Consider the following 21,252-nt stretch of genomic DNA (forward strand, 5'->3'; position numbering starts at 1 on the left):
TTTCTGCTCCCTTGGAGGAGTGTTATAAATCAAAGACAGCACATGGAGGTAGTTCATTCCCAAACTGCAGACAGATGAGGTTCCCTGCTAGGTAGCTGTGGACGCTGCTATTAAAGAAAAAAATGTTAATAGTCCCGCAAAAAATGGTACATCGCCATTTAAATAGCTACATTGATAATATGAAAAGTTAAATGTCTTGCTGTACAGGAATCGTGCAAAATAAAGAAATAAAGCCATTTTCTAAAGCAGGAATGCTATTAAAATTTTACTTAAATAAAAAAAATAAATCTCTAAAATAAACTGGTATATTAGCGTAAAATAATTTTCCTGATTTAGGGGCAGTAGAAGGGTTCCAGGTGGTTGAAAGTAAACTACAACAGCTCTTGTCTTTGCTTCTGAAATAAGATTGTCTTACTTTTCCACCCTGAGGGGACTCTTGCTAATATTCACAATCTAATTTGCTAACAGAAGCTGGGAGTTAATTGAATTTCCTGCTTTAAATTTGAATTCTGTCAGACACTATACTTCAACATATTCCTCATAAAGCAAATAACTCAATCGCTGCCTGTCACCCTGCATTACCACGTGACTCTGTGACAAATATCAAACATTATTTATCACTTTAAAGCATATGACGCTTCTCCTTGACACCAGCTTAATTGTAAAAATGTCTTATCTGTAACCTGAATCTTCAATCATGGAGAGTGGGTAATAAAGTAATGTCAGCCCCAGATGAAAAGTGTAAGCTGTCTGGAGTTGGCAGACAGGACGGATAGGGCCAGGTACACTTCTCCCCCCCCCCCAACCACCACCGCCCCCGTTCCCTTGACACCACATATCTAGTCGTCTCTTCCAGTTTATCTAGCGGGTCAAGGATCCTCAAGAACTGTATATCAAAAAGCTGCTTGTGGCTGGCTGCTTTTCTAAGATAAGAAACATGTCATTGCTCACATGTACACGCTGTTAACAGAGGTGAACGAAGTGTTTGAGTTGAGGTTTGTAGAGATGCAAAAAAAAAATAAAAATACTTACATTCTGATGTCTTGTAAAGTATTCACACTTACATTCACAACTTTCTCAGCTCTTGTCACTTTAGTACTCTAATGCTTTTTGTTGGGACGTTTATGTGATTTTTAAAAATTCTAAGTGGTTCAAATTGTGAAGAGGGAAAAGAGAACAGTGCATGATTTTGATGATTTTATACCAATAAAGTAGAGAAAAAAAAACAAAAACAGAAAAAAACAAAAAAAAAAACATTTTATTCAGTTGTGTTTACTCAGATTCTCTAAAAGTATAATCCAGTCCAGCCAATTGCCTTTGGATATATTTTAAGTTTTATTTCCTGAACAAACCATCCCCAATGTAAAAAAATGACGGTGGCAGTATCATACTGCGGGGATGCTTTTCTTTAGCAGGGCCTGGAAAGCTGGTCAGTTTAATGAGGAGGCTAAATTTAGGACAATCTTGAACAAACATTAGGGGCAGAGGAGGTTCACCTTACAGCAGGACAAGACTAAAGACAAATCCATGAGAAATTTTGGATGTTTATTTGCAAAAAAAAAAAAAAAAAAAACTCTGTGAAAATCACTTTTTTTTTTTTTTTAATTTTATCCCATAAAATTCCAATAAATACGTCAAAATTTGTGGTTGTAACGTGGCAAAGTGTGGAAAAAATTTAAAGGGTATGAACATTTTTACAAGGCTCTGTAAATAAATTCCATTTTTTGTAACATGTTACTACCCAACTTAGACACTTTTGTCATATTGTGTTTAATCGAAGCTTACATTTCAAATGTAATTGGAGGAAAACGGGTTGAATGCACTCTTAATTGTAATCCCTGGAGTTTGCTGGTCACCAGTAATAAAATATTATTGCTTGGGTATCGCTTGGCTAACGCTATGAAAATTCTAACAGTGAAGAGTGAATCCTAAAAAGAACACTATTACTGAGATTGTAGAGTTGAATAGCTGTTTTGCAGTAATGGAATGTAGTAAGTGCTCATCAGAAAGTGCTCAAAATAAAATAGTATTTTCACAGCAGACAACAAAAAAATCTAATAATTTGTAGTAGCTGTAGTTTAGAAAAGAACCATTAATAATAAAAGTCGTGTTTTGGTACAATTACATGAAAACCATTGATGATGTTGGCATTTAATTTGAGGTGGAATAAAAGCCGATACCTCAAACTCTGCATGTTTGTGGACGTCCTCAGCTCGCTGTCTGTTCAGGATGAATTCAGCCTCGTTGGCAACGCGAACAATGTGGTCCTTCATGGCATGGCACAGCAACCTTTAACATTGCACAGCAACAGACTTTTTACAAATGCAATTTATGAGAGGAAATGTGAGAAATACAGTCAAACGGAACACTCTCGTGTGAAATTCAAACTCGCTGTTATTACAGCTGTTCTGTAAAGGCATCAGTAGTTTGTTAGAGAACATTAGTAAATAAACTGCATCCACCAAGACCATGAAACGCACATTTCAAGTCAAAGCTGAAATATACCAATCTACGACTATCCACCAGAGCAAAGAGAGCATTAGAAGGTTCTTTGGTCAGACGAGACCAAAAGTGACTTTCAAACTAATCTGTAGATTGTTGTAATGTAAAAGGACAATGAAGGGGTGTGAATATAGCCGACAAACAGTGTCAACAATTGGGCTGATTTGTCTGTGTTGTACTGCAACAGTGAAAGTCAGTGATTGAGCCTTATGTACCATTAACAACAAACGTCACCACTGAACCCTGTTCTGCACAGTTTCATCTTTCAAAAGAAAAAAAACAAACAACATTCAAAGAGCCCGCCCGGTGCCTGCATAGCTGAGAAAGCTAATCTAGACTTTATTGGGTGAAAACTTTTTAAAATTTAAAATTTCCCTAAAAAAAAAAAAAAAAAAAAAAAACCTACTTCAACAAATAAATTCACTGCGGATATGTTGGAAGATTACAACCCATTTCACACACCATTAGGCAAGTTTTGTTTTAATTAAAACAGATCTTGTTCTTCTCCAGAGCCTCACACAGATTTTACTATTGCCTTCTGTCCCCAAAGAGAGTCATTAATCTGGAGACTACAGTCATCAGCTGCTCTCGCCTCTTTAGCTGTTGACAAGCACTCATTAACAGACAGGAGTTCACAGTTCAAAGAGAGAAGCTGACAACGTGAAGCTTTGTTTCGAAACCAAGAATAGATGAGAAAGTAAGTTGACAAGTTCCAGTTGGAGATGGAAAATAGATATCAGTTATCTACCAGGTATTTTTGCTACACGCACAAACAGAACAATAAAAAAGCAGAAGACACAAAAAAAAACCCTGAAAAAAAGCTGAAAGTGAAGATTTCACAACTAACGTTTCTATGTTTGTTTGTAGCTTTGAAAAGGCAAAGGTGGTTTTTATTGTTAATGTTTGTATTGATTTGTAACTGGCTGAAGTGCATTTCAGATCCATGCATCTTATAAAATAGCTGCAGAAAGATGACATGCATGGATTAATTTTCCATTGATTACTGATATTTTTCTGTTACTATAAAACCTCTCACAAAAAAAAAAATAAAAACTGCTGAAAAAGTTCCAGATCTTACTTTTTCAAATTGACATATTTAAAAAAAGAAAAAGGATTATAAAATAACCATCTAACCCACCTACTGAAGGCGTCTTTTCAGTGTTTGACATGGGCAGCTGCGTTATGAAAAAGAAAAAAAGGAAAAAATCTCATCTACTTGCGTAATGTGTCTTTGTACATACAGCAGGAACAACATCGGTGTCAGCCACGCCTTGTAAAGCAAACAGATTTACCAGCCGGTTCCTGCAGATCCGTCTAGTTAAGCAGGTTAGGTGGACACAGTCTAGTGTAAGACTGGAAAATTATGCGTCTGTCAGCAGCACCCTGGACAGCGCCGTGTGGCCCCACCAACTGAACTTCTTTGTTCTAGGGCCAGCAGGGGACAGAGAGAAACCTGCTCGGACCGAGCCTGGAGCCTGGGCATGCAGGAGGACGGGCCAGATGGGTCAACAGATGGACAAGGAGGCTGAGCTGCCCCTGATCTACTCAGAAAAACTCTGAGTCTGGCCACACCCAAACGCGGAAAAAGAGGAGGAAGAAGAAACGAACAGATAGAGGTAGACAGCGCAAGAGATGCTCTGCAGTGTTGTTATTCGTAATTCAAGTAAAACAGCTTATTTGCCTTTAGTCCTCACTAAGAGATCGGAGATTTAGGGTTAAGCTACTCTGCTCCACTTAGCTTAACAGCCTCTTTATGCCTGCCAAGAAGAAAATGATAAAACGTACATTTTGATAATAAATGTCAACGTAAAACCGCTGCTGGGCTGTGTGATTTTGAAATGAATGGTTGAGTTACCTTCCTTCGTTTATTAGCTCGATGAAAGCGAGGCCAGCATTCTTCTGAATGGAGTTCTGCCACTCCTGAAACAAACAGAGATAGTCATTCAAACCAGCATAATTGCATAATTACAATAAAGTAAAAGTCTACTATAAAGTCAAATCCTATAATGTTAAAGTAGATGATGAGGTACTATTTTGATCCACTATGTAACTAAATCTGTTTTTTTTTTTTTAAATGCATATTTCAAGTGTAATTTAGATTACATCCCATAGCTTGAAATTCAAGGGGGTAAAGAAAGCATCTAGTTGATATATCCTTCGAGGAAAAAAAAAGTGATTTCTATAAAAAGCTGAAATTCTGCACCACATGTGAGGCAACGTTTTCTTCCTCTGTGAAAAGATCTGTAAACACAGGAGAGATGTAATTGTGGGATGAAATTGTATCCTCTCGCTTAAATACAGCCATTTCCTCCGTCCCTTACAGTGACAGATTACTGAGCAGGCTCAGTGAGCCCTGAAGTGTGCTCCTGGAACGGATCCGAGCCGCGGCCCGGCTGGAGTGCCAGCGCTTGCCGTCTCACAACAGGCTCTGGAAATGATTAAAAAGCAGTTTGAGAGTGTGCCTTTCACTGTGGGAAACTCAGCTTTCCTGTAACCTTTTCTGAGGTGCAAATGAAAGAGAAAACAGAGAAGGCCGCGGTTCACGTATAGGGAGGGGCGGGGGGGCAGGCGGGAAATAAAAAGGAAATCTTTGGGTTCCCAAAGGTTTTGAGCAAATACGTAATTCAAGAGTATCTGAAGATAAGAAGCTCTATTCATGCTCTGCAGTCACACCGAGTAATTTAATCGCCATAAACACTGTACAATAAATATTTTTTTTCCCCCCCAGCAATTTTTTGTGCTTTGCTATTTTGTCATGCTTAAATATTTAAGATCATCAAAATACCTATATGCTATATTAGTATAACAAGAGTTGGTAGAAAATTTTCAAACAATTTCATATATTGAGAAAAAAAAAGAATTACCGGTAACCACAAACTTGGTCCTGTTTGAAGGGTACTGTCCACCTTTTTTAAAACCATGACTTAATTCCTGCTTTTTGAAAAGGTGGCAATTAATAGAAACGGCCTGTTTAGGATCATGCAACAGGACCTCAATCTTATTAAGTCCAGAGTTTGACTAGACCACTTCTAACTAACTTTTATTTTGTTTTTTTTTTTTGAGCCATTGGGAGGTAAACTTGCTGGTGTGTTGTCCTGTCACAACTCATGTGTGTTTGAGCTTAAAGTCTTACACTGATGGCTGACTGTCCTTCAGCACTTTGTGGTAGAGATCAAAAATCTCCTTTGCATTACTGCAGTAATGTGTGGGCGATGATGAGATCATGAGTAAAAGTAGTACCAAACCATCCCAAATCCTAAGATTTGTGACTGTTGGTCTTTTGTTAATTTTCTGAAATGCTGTCAGTTTTTCTCCAGACGTAACAGGATGAACATCTTCTAAAAATTCAGCTTTGTTTCTTGGCCTGAGAAGTCTCCCATGGATGCGAGTTTTGCCGTTTTCTCCTATTTTAGGCTTGTAGATTCTTCAGATGTTATTCTGGGTTCTATTATGACTTACTAGACTCATAGTCAATGCGCTCTTGAGGTAGTTTTGCCAGGACAGAAATTTCAGGAAAGGTTCTCCAGTCCTTAGTGAAAAGCAACTCTTACTGTGTTTCACTGAAGTCCCAAAAATGGCTCGGTAGCTCTTTCCAGACTGACAGATGTTGCTGAATTAGTTTCTGATCTGTTCCTAAATTCCTTTACATCAGGGCTTGAGGTGCTGCCTTTTGGGATCTTTTAGCCTAATTCATGCTGTTGGACTAGTTATATTTACGCAACTTCCTGATTCCACAGGTCTGGCAGTAATTACGGGATGTAATGAGATGAAATTGAATTCAGATTTCCAAAGAATGTAGTTTAGAAAAAGGTGATTCATGATTTAAAAACAAGTGATTACAGCGTCACGCTTTTGCCCTTAGTGAATGAAATCACTTGAAAACTACTTTTTCTACTGATCTATGTCTAAAATGAATACTGGCGTGCACTTCTAAACTATTTAAGTGTGGCAGGAGAACAAACCAGCAGAACTGTAAGTTGGGCAATTATTCGCAGATCTAAAATACAACAGATGCAAAACAGTGACAAACTCTTTACTCTGTCTGTACACGGTTAGCAGCCTTCCTTGTGTACATCAGAATAACTGACACTGACATTATTATGTATGGGCAAATGCTTTTGTGAACAGTTGTCGTGACTGACACATTCTGGTTCATGCAAGACTACACAGTCTGACCCCATGATGCTTTAAGTCAGCGATATGGTGCTGACAAACTGCTGAGCATCTGGGCTCCAAATGTTCTCCATGACCTCCTTCCTTCACATACAGTATCTGCCTAGAAGCAGGCTGTTGTTGATTTAGACAGGGATCATGTATGCCCAGTCGTCCAAGGTTTCCCTCTCGCCACGCTCACGTGACAAAAATAAATACGGAAATCGAGGCAGATGTGACATTCGGGGAGATGCCAGGAAAGTGGCGGCAGGTCAGTGGAGGTAAGGCGCGAGCGAGTCAAATTTGCTATCTTGTCTAAGGAATGCATGTTGACAGCTGAGATAGCACTTCAGAGACTTTCTACTTTTTTTCTCTCTCTCTCTTTTACAAGAGAGAAAAACTTGCAATAGAGGCTGTCTTTGATTGCAGATATTTAAAAAAAAAGTCCTCTGGTGCCCATTTGAAGTGAATCAGGGCTGACATTCTCCCCCTTAAAAAAAAAAAAAAGATGCGGCCCTTGCAGAGCCTGACCAGAATGTGGCGCCTCTAATTAAACTTACTCTACAAAGAATATTTAAATCAGAAAATATACTAATAGTAAAAAAAAAAAAAAAAAAAAAAAATTGCCAGCAATAAAGAACATTCGTATTCTGGCATTATTAGGATATATTTTTCCATTCTTTGGTCTAAGCTTTGAGAAAAAAACAAAATCGCCTAAAATCCCTAAACTCCCATCCCAGTAAACAGCTTTTAGGTCTTTAGAAGAATCACTCTCCTCCCACTTTCATCTTCCTGAAATTCAGCAGGGCTTTAAGTATTTGTGGTGTTTCAATCCAACCTGTCAGTATGTGGGAGCCTTTGCTTTTATCTGCTCAGCTTTGCTCTGTTATAGTCTCCACATCTGGGGGCCTTCCATCAGTAAATCTCTGTGGCTCCACTCTAGAACGCCCCCCCCCCAAACCCCCATATATGTTTAAGCTGTTACAAAAAACAGAGCTGCTTGACCTTTTCATTCAGCTGCCCAGGCTGAGGAGAGACACACCGTGTCTGCAGACGAGGCCAGCCACGCCATGATTGCCATGATTAGTATGCATAAATAAGAAAAGGCAGATCATTAGCACTAATTTATTCATAAATCTGACAGTCCACAAAACAGAGAAGGACTAAAGGTCAGCTAAATGCCCTCCTGGCTGTCCTAAAACATTAAAGCTGAAATATGTAAGGAATGTGTCAAAGCTGGCATGTCGAGGAGGTGTCAGCCAACACTCAGACTGCATCAGAGAAACCTGCTGCGCTGTTTAAAAAAATCACCTGAGATGCTCCCAAAGATATTAATTGGGAGCCTTTTGAGTCAATACATGCCATCTGACCATGAAAAGTGTTAAAATCATTATGAAATTTTGTGCAACTGTTAAATGTTTGGCAGTAAAAGATTTTTTTTACTCCATCAAAAGCTGCAATCAAGTAAATATTTGTTCAAGTCTGTTTAGTTTCTTACACATCAGGTGGTTAAATATGAGAAAAGGGTTATCTGGTGCTTTCAATGATTTTCATAGCCTTTTATGGTCTTATATTCATCTGATTGCCTTTTTTTGTGTAGGTCATCCATGCAGGTCTTCTGGAAAATATTCTTAACCCAAAGTAAGAATATTCTGATTGCTCCCCTAACCTGTGGAAAAAAACCTTCGTGAAGAATATCTGAATATTTCTTCCTCATTTAACCTAATTTTAATTTTTGTTGCATTAGGTTGGTTTTGTAACAAATTTAAGTCATTTTATTTCCTACTCTTGTTTGGTTCTATGCCTTTGTTGAGTTAACCTTTTTGACTATATATTGTGTTCCTCTTTGTGATATTAGCTATACCACTTAATAGGATTTCCTGTGCTTCTTAATTTTTATGTCTACCTCTAGTATCCCTGCATCATTACCACATCTGTATTTACTGTTTCTCCACATGCCAAACCCTCTTCTGTTTCACTTTTTGTGCTAATTTTCTTGCTTGAGACTGAGTAAAGATTACTCGACACACACATAATCACAAGCTGATAAACTGGAGTCAATGTCTTGCCAAATCACCCTTCAAAATGTAGAAAAAGCAGTGCATTTAACCAGCTAGCTTTCCCCTGAGCCACAGCCTAAAGAAGCAGAAAAAAATAGCCATTACAGCATTATTATTTTTCAATCATATTAGCTGCTAAGATAAGTAGATTGATTATGAACAGAGGAGAGTTAGGAGGTAATACCTCATCCCTAGTTGAAAGGCTGTAGACACCCAGCTATATAGTCCAGTTTCAAGGTCTCATGGTCTGATCAATATCTCAGCCTGGGTTTCATCCCCAGAGCCCCTAATGGCAGGAACCTCTGGAGCCTCAGTAATGCTATCTGTTTAAAAGGGGGGATGGACTCAGGCCCTTAACGGCATGCTGACGCTTTCATCTGCAATAAATCCTAGAGCTGGAAAGACAGCTCACCATAGATACTTCACAGACCAAGAAGCATCACAAAAAGTAGCCCTTCAAAAACTATCACAAGAGCAACAATATTTCAGTTCTGGCTGCCCCATCTATGCACTTTTGCTTTTTTATTTTTTTTTTCAGGAAGGCTCCTGAATAATGACCTCCATATAACATAGGTTGAGCTCCCTGCTGCACGGCACTTTGGATTTTGGATGCCAGGGAGCGAGCACAGTGGCGATCTACCTCCTCCAGTCTCAGGCCCTGCAGTCTGGATCCACAGAGAGGCACCAAGTAATGGCTTCCTTATGGGCTCCTGATGCAAGACTGATGGGCTGACAAAAGGTATGTTAAATATCTCCTGTTGTAACTGCTACATCAGGGCTCTGACCTTCTCTAAAACATGGGCTTAACAAGGGATTCAGAGGGTCAGCTCAGAGGTGATCAGTCACTTGCAGGGACATGAGGTGGGGCTCATTTTCTTAAAGGAAGGTTTGGGATTAGTGCTCCCGGGTGTAGCGAGAAAGTCATTGGGTTGTCAGAAAGCTGTATGTCTCTGATTGGCTTGGGCAGTTTGCTTGGAGAAAGCGAACTAAAATGATATGCACATGAAAGCTTAAGCTCCAAGATAAATAAGACAACTTGTTCTCCAAGGAAAAAAAAAAAAAGAGAGGAAAAAAAGAAAGAAAGGCTTTCAAGGGATGATGGGGGGAATATATATATATATATATTTTTACCTGAGAACAAAGAAGCATGACGAGCTCCACTACTGAGGTGCTTGACTTCATACATACGAGACCTATCAAGACAGCAGATGAAAAGAATAGATGTGAACCAGGAGTGTAGGTAGACGTGTTTCAAACAGAGAATCTTTGAGGATCAATATTTGCTGTATTAGTTAAGGCAGAAGATGGTGTCGCAAAGATAAACAATGCAGCACAGACATTAAAATTTCACCTGGATCCGCCACCGGATCTGGCTCCAAACTCTTAGCTGTGTTTCCAATTTGCTATTAAACTATTTAAGCAACATCTGCAACAGATAAGCATTCTTCACACGACCACATCTACATTTACACATTCCGCACGCTCACAGCAGACATTCACGGCTTCTTCCCCCAGCCTCCGTCCTGCAGACGGTGAGCCACCGAAGCAGACAACTCTAATGAAACATGGACAGGTGTGAAAAGCTCATTTGTAGAAACGGTGCCTGCAACTGGTTTTATATTCTGCGCCTTTCTGCTGCACCTGGAGAGAATCATGAGAGGTGCAATCAGCAGTGAAAGTAACTCTCAAGGACTAATTAAAGATGAGGCGGACTAAAACTCAATATCGTACCCGTGATTTGGTTCAAAAGATGGGGTTGGGGTGATAAAAGAGACTACAAAGCCTTGCAAAAGTGTCCATATCCCTTGAACATTTTCACAGTTTGTTACAGCCAAAGCTTTAGAGTCTGTTACCAATTTTCTGTAAAAAGTAGAACAGAGTTTTCAAGTGGAAGGAAAGTGATGGATGGCTTTAAAACACCTATTGCAAAAAAAAATTGCATTTGCTTTCATTCCCCTTCACTGCCATGCCCCTAAATAAAAATCCATTGTCACCAATAACCATAAGAAGCCACTGTATTAATAATATATTTTCTGAGTAAATGCAACTGTGAAAGCCTCAGATGTTTACGCAAGAACGCTATGGAGGAAAAAGCACCATGAAGCAAGCAAAACATCAGACTGGCCAGAGAAAAGGTTGTGAACAAGTTTAAACCAGGGTTACATTATGTAACATAATATTAGGTTCCGTCCATCATCCAAAAATGGAAAGCGTATGGCACAACTGCAAACCTACCAGGATATGGCCACCCACGTAAACCGACAGACTGGGCAGAGAGAGCATTAACCAGAAAACACGCCAAGAAGCCTGTGGCGGCTCTAAAGGAGCTGAGGAGACCCACATCTCAAGTGGGCGAATCTGTCGACACGACAACTGAAAGAAGAAAGCCGTTACTGAAAGAAAGCCATAAAAAGTCCTGTTTGCAATTTTGCACCAGTAATGCAGAGAAGGCAGCAAACAGAAAATAAGGTTGAGACTAAAATCTTTTGGCATTTTTGGGCTACATGCTAAATTGTATGTGTGACACATAGCTTTTTTTTTTTTTTCTTCTTCTTTATGTAACTCACTCTGCATAAACCTGAGACTGGGATGGAAATTCATGTTCCAGAACAACAAAACTCTCTAAAACTCTGCAAGAACTACAATGGAAGGATTTTGATCAAAGTATGTTCATGTGCTGGAATGGTCCAGTCAAAGTTCAGAGGTGGATACAATTGAGAATCTGTGTCACGTCTTAAGAATTGCTGTTACAAACCCTCTCCTTCAATCTGATTGAGTCCTGGTTAACATACAAGAGCATATTTTGGGTCTCTAGATGAGGAAAAATGGTAGAAATAACCCAAAATTACCTGCAGCTGCAATTACAGTTAAAAGCGGTCCTAAAAAGAACTTAGTTCAGTTGGGCTAAACACATACTTACCACACTAACAAGTTGCATTTCTTTCTTTCCATGTCACAATTATGCAATGTTTTCTGTTAGTATTTCACCCATTACCCAAATACATTGTTGTTGTAACACGGCAAATTGTGAAATATAAAATCAAGGTGTATGAATACATTTGCAAGGCACTCCATTCTTAGCTTCAGTTTTGCAATTGCAAAAATATTTAGGAATTGTTTGGACTTCATTGTGCTTAAGTTGAATCAGTGCAAGGAGAAAAAAAATCTGATAAAAAAAATAATCTACCTCCCAAAAAAAGACATTAAAGTTTAAACTACATGTAAATTTAAATATGCAAAAGGGCTAATCTGAGTCGGCTAAATGGAAAATAAAGTAGAGGGAAAAAAGAGGGACTAGCATTGCAATGACACTTTACATCTTTGAAAACTCCTTTTGATTTTTTTTGCAGTTGAAGGTGCTAAATTCATATGGAGTTAAAATGAATACAGTCGTTTTTAATACAAAAAAATAGCAAAATAAAAACGGATTGATCATTTAGAGGTGTCCTTTTCTTGTTCCGTTTAACAGCGGAAACTACCCAAAGGAACATATTGTAAGTACTCTAAGAGGAAGTGACCCTTCTCTTGTACATGGAGTGCCACGTTTGACCCCTTGTTATAGCAGTGACATGCGAGCCATAAGTCAGTCCGGCCTGACAAGGGAGTCAGGTGGCCGACTGACCCTGGCCTTGTGCTGGTAGACAAACTAAATGCATTCTATTTAAACACTCCCTGCCAGTCCTTTCCTGTAAACAGCGCAGGGTTGAGGCACGGGTGAATGTGGCATTGTGGGGTGATGTGGCGGCAGGCTGGGCCACTCAAGGGACAGCGAGAAGCAGGCGGCAGGCATCACAACAGCAGCAGTGTTCGTGCACAGCCCTTACCCACCAACTCCAAGTGTGAAGCTCTTAGTGCACTCAACATAATTGCTGCAGTGACCACGCATCTGAAAAGGGGGTGAAGGAACAGGGTGAGGGAACGGGGCACAGGGGGCACAGGAGGGCTTGACCCAAGGCAATCAAAAGAGTGATGGATGGGCGGTAATTACTGGTAAATGGAGCGCCTTTGCACTGCAGCACAGTATTTCAACTGTGTGCCTGGGAAGGTCCAGGAAGAAAAGTAGAGAGAGAAACAGAAAGTACAAAATCAGCGTGAGCACAAACAGACCGCGGCGAATTCACTCAGAGGTGGCTCAAAACACAGCTAAGCGTTCCATAAGCGTCCAAGTGTAAGTGTGTGCTTCTTATTTCAGATAAAGTTGTTTTAATCCAGAACAGAAAGTGCTTTTCAGAGACTCAGACAGGGTTAAACATGTCTGGTGAAGAGCGCAGAGGACCCAGCTGTCTATCTACGACCTTGTTTGTGGGGTTACAGTCTGCAGCCCGAGATCAGCCTTGGTTTGTCAGCTTGGTCAGTCTGCTGACAGACTGTGAGTGAAAGGGTAACAGACATATTCACACTTGTCAAGGCTTTGCTACCTGAGTTTTCTTTCCTCCCTCTTGACATTGAGCAAGAAGCCTCAGCCAAACGTCAATCCAAGACATCTTCTCAACATGTTTGCGGTGCAACCATGTTGCGCGAGAGTAAAACGTCTGGTTGGTGCAATGTTTGAAACGAGGTTTGGTTCGGTAAAGGGGATTACTTTTCGATTTTCGGAGTCAACAACAAACTGAAATGAAAAAGAAAATAGATTTTAAAAGAAAGAAAATCATAGAAATTCCATTTATTTTAATTTATGATCTAGATAAACACATGTGCTTTGTCAAAGGAATTCTAAAAACGTCAAGGGAGCGCATTGTTTCAGTGGGCTTCACTCCACTGCATCTACTGCAGTGGTTTAAGTTTACTTCTACGAGAAAGCAGCTTGAAAATGAGATAGAATCAAAAATTATTTTGGCTTGTAAGTTAAAAGGCAAAAAAAAAAAAAGTCCACAAATATAATTTGCACTGTGCACACCCAGGCAAACATTTTGCAGACAGAGCGTCGCACATGTGCATGCCGACTGAAGTGCCATCGTGATCTTGTGAATGCAAGCCAAAGCCTGGGGAGCAGTGTGTAAACGCTCTCTCACACGAGTTCATGAGGTTAGGCACAAAAAGTTCCGACATGATTTCAAGCTAAAGCTGCCGTGAAATGGCGTAGATGTGTTTTTTTCTGTGTAATTTTGCAGTGAACAACTGAAACTGAAGGTTAGGGACGATCAAAAATTGTTGGGATACCTTCAAATCCGTAAGCATTACGCACACAAAAAGCTAAATATTTTCATTCATAATGTTTAAAGTTTATTTACTGAGTTGCCAGAAAATAAATGACATAAGTTTTCAATGGTTGGATGTAGAACAGAGCAACACAGCACCACAGGCTTCCCCAACCTGTTGCTGCATACTGGTCAGCTGGCTGAAAGGAAGCTCATACATACAAATTCTGGTAATTCTGGTTACTCAAGCAGATAGTGCAGCTTGTTATCCAGCTAACATCAACTCCCAGTCTTTGTTCAAAAGGTGCATTATTATGAACAGTAAGCACTGCTAAACTATTATGATACATAGCTTTTCAAAAACGTATAATTTTACATAAAAAGTATTTTTGTGGTAAATAAAAGTAATATCTTATTTTTCTTTAAAAAAAAACATTCTTTTTTTTTGTTTTTTAGTGTCAACAATAAGTTTATACCTACGTTTTATTTATTTTATTTTTATTTTGGCCATTGAAAATATAACAATACCTGACTGCTAACCCCAATTTTCTTGCAGCAAGTTATTAGAAAATGCTACAAAAGCCAAAAAAAAAAAAAAAAAAAAAAAAAACTTCTGGATTTATTTGTGTGGTTGTAAAAATTAACGAGTTTGTTTAAAACTACTGCATCCAGGGAGAAAACCAACAAAGAAAACCAAACATTCGTAGGAGATGAAAATATTAGGAACTCCTGCTTGTGTGCAAAAACTGACTTTCTTGTCCAAGGTTTCTGCTGAGGGTGCACACATCGATGGAGCAGCCAGTCAAATTAATACTGTACAACAGGAGGCTGTACAACAGAGACATGAAAGCAGACAGCATTTAAAATACAACAACCATACCTTCGATTAGTAACTCCTGTCCATGGCTGCCCAACAGAGTCCGTGACAGGAAGGGTGCAAAGTCCACAAAGATCTCTCTCAACAAGGGAGCCACCTTCTCCAATGCTCTCTCTAATTTTGTAGTAATGCTGTAAAATGATCACCAAAATATGTATAAAAAAAAGTACAGTTAAACTGAAATAAAATGAACATAATGTAACGTCATATCAAGCTATAGTCAGAAAGACAATGAGCACAATACTGCCAGCAGTTAGTCAGCTTTCCAGGGTTGAGGAGGAGGCAAATATCACAAGTGTGGACAAGTGTGGTTGCTATCAACAGAAATGTCAATAACAAGTTGTATGAATACATTTAAGCAGCTAGCTGATTTATTTATTTTTTTTTAGAGAGACATGTGGCCAGGGCTACAAGGGAGATCACAGTAATTCAGGACTGGAGAAGAAGAGCCGTACAGTAGTCACCGCATGAGTCCGCCTGACGTTATCTGAACACCTTCAGAAAATCGGCGCTCTGGAGTCATGTAGCTGTTCAACTCAGACTGAATACAGGAGGAGATGCGAGTCGAGCCTCAGCTTTTCTCTGTGCTCTTATGTGTACACGCAAAGATATAAAAAAAAAAAAAAAGGCAACCTGAGGAGAGCTGTAGCTTGTTTTCTTTTCCTAAGACGAGCAAAAAGCAGATAGACGAAGAGAGACAGCAAGGCTTGGTGTAGGATTTGGATGGATGTGTAGTGTAATCTGCCCCACAGCCCCAGCTGAGAAAACACAGCACAGGCATAACACATCGGCATAAAACGGAGGATGCAAGCCGAAGGTTTAGGTGACTCGCACAGATGGGCCTGCTTCTCCGTAGGCTGCCTGTAATCCTGTCAGAGAGCTAAAGGGTTTGGGCTCAGAAGGTGTCAGTCCTTTAGGTAGTGGATTATGGTCTATTTCACAAAAGATAAAGACGGAAAGAGAAGATGCAGCCCTTGTAAGATAAAATGTTTCATCAACAAATAAAGATTATCTTAGAAAAACTATATATATACATATAAGAAATTAATTTTTTTTATTTATTTTAGCATAGGCACTTTACTCTCTCAATCTGCAGCAGGAAAATAATATGATCGATTTCAGAGTCTGCCTAAGTGATGTTAGTTACTGCAGCCATGGAAACCAAATTTTTATTCCTCCGGCACAACACTTGGACAAAGACGAACTGTGGAGAAAGATCTTGTTTTGTATGTATGAATGTGTGGAGGAGGGACAAGGTCCTAACCAGATATATGTGCAAAGCTATGCACATGTCAGGCTTGATAAACATGAGTGGGGATTTCTAAATACATATAATCACACAATTAGGATAAATAAAAACATATAAAAAATTCATTACACACATTCAGCTTTGTAGTCCGTCGGTGACACCAACTGAGTTAGCAACACAGGATGGTAAAAAGGTCAAGAAGACGAGTTGTACCTCATATTTTCGACGGTGTCTTCAGGCATGGGGGCCACGGTTTGCACGGCGGGAAGATTTTTACTCGTCGCGCCGTTGACAAAACTGGCGGAGGACGATGCAGAGGCAGAGGCCGCCTCAGCAGCGCCTGCAGGGGAACAAAAAAGTATTCAACATTTATGAAGAGCAGAAGTATTCCTAGCTATATTCAATGTAAATAAACGTAATAGGTTTTAGATGTCTGGTTTCAGATGTCCCATCTGCAAAGTTAAGCGGACATGGACGAACGGATGGATGTTTTAAATGTAAACTTTTTTAATTTTAAGTGTTAAAACCACATTTTAATATCCTAATACTGTAAAACACGAAACACAAAACCTATATGCATATGTGTAGCTCTAATAAAATCAAAGTTTGGCACCCTGTAGACTTCAGCTCAGTTAAAATCATCAGTTTCCCATCTTGTCTGTAGTCAAGTCAAAATGTGTCAAAGATTCAATTTGTAAAAATAATATATTTACTAAAACTATTTCCTCTCCTAAATTACCTTTTTATGAAAGCAGCAATTATCAGGACACCTATTCAAATGTGAAGCATCACATTCATACCAAAGCAGATGGTCACCTTTAAACTTTTCTGACTAACAGGCAACAAACAGGCAAAAGCAGATCACGAGGTCTGGGTGTAAATGGGGTTTTAGCTAAAAGCAAAGCGCATTTTTATTTGGATACATTTCTCACATTCCTGAGCCAGGGGCTCAAAAAGGAGAGGGACGCTTGATTTCTAAAATTAGCACACTGAACTTGTGGGGAAGCTCCAAATGTTTTGGGTGTTAAAAGGATTCTTTGAGACTAGCAGACAACATAAGCCCTAAGGTGAAACCCGGTCACCAGAGAAGAGGGCCAGGAGAATCAGCATGACAGCAAGAGAGGCAGGTAATGAAATCAGGCACATTTTAAATTTGAAATATATGCGTGTAGATTCATTCTCACTTTTTAGAAAGGCTTCAGTTTACAGCATATTACAAACATGAGGGGGTACAGTAATGTGTGAAGAACGGTATTTTTGAAGAAGTTGGTTGTGGACAGTGGAGGATGATTGGGAACCGAAAGCAAAGAGAGCCATCTAGTGGTTTGAGAAAGCAAAGACAGGGTCAAGAGATCAAAATGGCCAGTTTTGTTTCTATTCTTGTTGTGGCCTAAAGAGAATAAAAACATAAATAAATAAATAAAATAAAATAAAAAACAGGGGGTAACCAGGATGAAAAGCACACCTAAAGTGACAATCATCTAAAATTAACTATCAAATATGGAATGTAGATTTATTCAATTTTGTACATGTACTTCAAGTCCCTTTTGTTATGCCCACCGGTGGTGTTGATCATGCTTTTAGGGGTCGCAGAGGCAGCGGCAAAGATGTTGGGGGTGCTGCAGCTCGAAAGCCCAGGGGAGGTGCTGGTGCTGCTGGAGCCCAGTGTGTTGACCGCAAAGCTGCCAGGGGAGGTTTTCTTCACGGGAACCACCACACTCCTACAGGGAACACAAGGAATGTGTGCAGTTCACACAAAACAAGAACAAAGGAGTGCGGACGTTAAATAAATACTTCACGCAGAATGAAATTTGTTTTAGGTTTTCAATCCGATGATTGAAAACCTAAAACACCTAATATAATACAGGAGAGAAAGAGGCAAAACTCAAACTGTAAAACACGACTGAAATATTCACGGGGTTTAACTTATGCCACACACTGGATGAAAAAAGGGCTAAGCTGATGTGCTGAACGTTTTGTGAAACTAACATGTTTAACAGGGGGGAAAAAAACTACTTAACTAAATTAATAAACAAAAAAATGGCCAAAGAATGATTCAATATTTTTACAGAAAACTTTTGTTTTATTTAATTGTGGTTTTATTTTTAATGCTAAAAATTTTTATGTTTCTAATTGCATTTCCTGTCATTCAAACTAATTTCAGCTCTACTTTCTATACACTTCTGTACTTTATCGTGTTTAGTTCAGTTTTTTTCTTTTTTTTTTTTTAGGTTTTTATTTACTGTGAGGTGTTTTGTATGAACAGTGCCCTTTTCATACAAATAAAATAAAAACCTAATTAGTAAACAACTTAGGACATAGGACCTGTAACCTTTAAAAATGACTTAAATTTCTTAACTTTTGTTCCAAAAAAGGCAATATTTTATGTGAAACAGGAATAAATAATTATGTTTAGGTGACGTAAGAAACAGAAGAAAGTTGTTTTGTTTTTCATGTCTTGCTGCTTTTCGAGTCAGACAGCCTAAGCATGCCCACTCATTAGGCAGGGCATGTGAAAAGTAAACACCCTGACTTGTAACCGCATCTTTTAACCTGTAGCATTTAAAAAAATACACTTGCTTATACACAAGAGACATAAGTAGATAAATGTAAGGATCTGCTTTTGAGCTACTCCCTTTCCTCTACATCTGCTTTTTGCTACCGGCGTCCCTCTGTGACAGTAAAAAAAAAAAAAAAAAAAAAAAAAAAAAAACATTCGAGAGACTCCAAAAGAGCAACTGTGAGAATATTACTAACAGGACTTTGGATAGGAGGCTTTTTTTTTTCTTTTAAAAACAAAAGGGAAAACCTAAATGCACGTACGTATTTTTTGAAGTTTTATTGTATGTTGTTAGATTTAGAATTAAATATATTTTGTTTCACTGAAAACAGTAACAAAAAACTAAAACTAAAAAAAATAATAATCCCAAGACTATGGATTCACCCCGACCCAAGGAAAATAAATAAAATGGAAAAACAAAACAAAAAGTAATGAAGATGAGTTTTGATCTTTAACATGTTAAACTTGAAACGTCCCCAACTAAAAGCTCTCTAAAAAGAGGTTTGTGGTTTTGTGATCAATCTCAGCAAATACTCACTATGAATTTGAATTTGCTCTCACTGTTGTCCCTTAAAATACCAAACATCTTTTTTGTGCGTATTTTCAAAAATGAAAAAAAAATGGTGAGATTGAATGGTGTATGCTTCTGAATTAAAATATAATTTATTTCCAGGCTTTTACACACATTTCCTAGATGTACCAATAAGTGTGAAGGCTGCTATAAATAAAGAAGGTATTTACCAAATGAGTTGCTTCACAGAGGTGCTGTATTTTACCGTGCACATAAACCTTTGCTCTAAAAATAAAAATAATTCATCTTGCTTGTAAATTAAATTAGTTTATTTTTAGTTCCCACGGTTAAGGCCGTAAGAAATTAAATTATCTTTACCTCAATTATCTACACAGATGCAACTTGTGAGTTTTGTTTTTTAATTTAATACACAAAAAAACTAAGGACATTAATTATGGTTTCCGTTCTCTATATAGAACTACACTATACATCTCACACTGCTAAAAATGGAAAAGGACAGGTCATTTACAAAAAAAATGTGACAGAAAGCATGTGGAAGATCAAAATAAAACTTGCACATGACCTTTCAAAAGAAAACAGGCAGCCCAGTAACTCAAAGTACTGTTCGCATGCTGTCTTTTTCTTGCCAAGGACTTAAAAAAAAAGGGTAGAGTGACTTTGGGTCTGCTGCAGCTCCCTGACAGTGAGGAGAAGCTTGTCCTTATCGGGTCTGCAGTTGGCCTTTGAGTTTGTGAAGGTGCCAGATAATGTCTCGTTCAATATCCTGCAGTTACTCTGGGTGACAAAGGCCAGGCCTTTGCACTGTCACAAGCTAAGCCTGTTGTCATCTGAAGCAAATCCCCAGATATCCTCGGTCTGCAAAACAACACGCACTTTTGTCGTCTTTTGTGGCTGTTTTATATCCACACTCCATCTCCCAGATCACGAGCAAGAAGCACGCTGAGCTAGAAGCAAACCATTTATGGGTGGTTTATTACCACTTGCCCATATTCTCCTCTACTACACTGCACATTTTGCTCAAGCTTGTTAAAACATTGATATTTTATTTTTCAAAGTTTTTTTTTTTTTTGTAGATGAGCTTCAAAAACTGCATATACAGTGAACATATTTGGCTGCCAGTGGACAGCCAAATATGCATCTTATACAGAGAAAAGCAGTAAAGCAAATTATTTGAAACTTGGATCAAAATCCACTGAATAATAAAGAAGAAATATTCAAGAAGTGCTTGGGAGCTTACTAAAATATTGATACCGTCAGGGATAAGGCTGTGCTCTGAAGAACACTGATTACAAGTGTTATTTATTTAGGACAGCTATCTACAGTTATACTCTGCTAAACTGACAGATTTCAGACCAACACCAGCATGTTATTAATTGTAGAAACCGTGTGTGAATATATTATTGCTTCCCAAAATCATGGCAGAAGCAAGCTTTTCTTTCTGCCTGGCTGAGATGTTGGATTAGATCAGCAGGATGTTGCTAAAACATAGACCTCTTCTCATGAATAATTTATACGTCTAGTGCTCATGAATCATGTATAGATTATCTAGTACATATTTTATTAATAGGATTGTCTTAATTGAGTTGCAGAGAATAAAGCAAGGATTAATCTCAGGATGAATATTAATGAAGTCCGTGGCAACGGAAAGTGTAACCAAAGAAATATTTCCTTTATAAATTCCAGATAAGATTCTAATCTAAATTTCTTTATTAAGAAACGTTGAGAAAATGTAAAGCACTGTGCTTACAAAAGTATTCACAACTAGCAAACTATTTCACATTTCGTCACGGTAGGACGAGCACCGACTGATTGTGGAGAGCCAGATAAAGAATGAACCAAACAAAATTGGACAGGAACACAAAACCAGAAGTGACAAAAGTCAAATAGTATTATGAAGTTTAAGAAACACACCCAACAGGTCAGTGATAAAGTTGTGGAGAAGTTTTAAACAAGATTAGATTATCCATCCCAAGCTTTGATCATTATCGAGAACTAGCTGCATCCAAAAAAAAAAAAAAAAACAATTTCAGGCATTACTGCAAATCTACCAGTCATGCAACTAAACTGACAGGCTGCAAAACATTAATGAGAGAAGAAGCCAAAAGGCTTATGGTAATTCTGGAGAAAATACAGAGGAGGGAGAATCTGTTCAACTATTAGCCATGCCCTCCACGAATCTGGT

General features: G+C 38.6%; 1 protein-coding gene across 5 annotated transcripts in view; it reads right to left on the minus strand.

Moving 5' to 3' along the window:
* LOC106959928 (neurobeachin-like) overlaps window positions 1-21,252 on the minus strand; it is a 149,834-nt gene that overhangs the window by 102,742 nt on the left and 25,840 nt on the right. For all 5 annotated transcript variants that reach the window (XM_015052795.1, XM_015052793.1, XM_015052794.1 and 2 more), the window contains 6 exons: window positions 17,539-17,699; window positions 16,192-16,318; window positions 14,733-14,860; window positions 9,846-9,907; window positions 4,358-4,422; window positions 2,181-2,289 (listed from right to left, as the gene is read on the minus strand). In XM_015052795.1, the coding sequence (XP_014908281.1) occupies window positions 2,181-2,289; window positions 4,358-4,422; window positions 9,846-9,907; window positions 14,733-14,860; window positions 16,192-16,318; window positions 17,539-17,699 (652 nt within the window). The remainder of the gene's footprint in view (window positions 1-2,180; window positions 2,290-4,357; window positions 4,423-9,845; window positions 9,908-14,732; window positions 14,861-16,191; window positions 16,319-17,538; window positions 17,700-21,252) is intronic.

Source organism: Poecilia latipinna, unplaced genomic scaffold (genome assembly GCF_001443285.1).
Source record: "Poecilia latipinna isolate Pla-1442-1.1 unplaced genomic scaffold, P_latipinna-1.0 Scaffold1134, whole genome shotgun sequence".
Classification (NCBI taxonomy): Eukaryota; Metazoa; Chordata; class Actinopteri; order Cyprinodontiformes; family Poeciliidae; genus Poecilia; species Poecilia latipinna.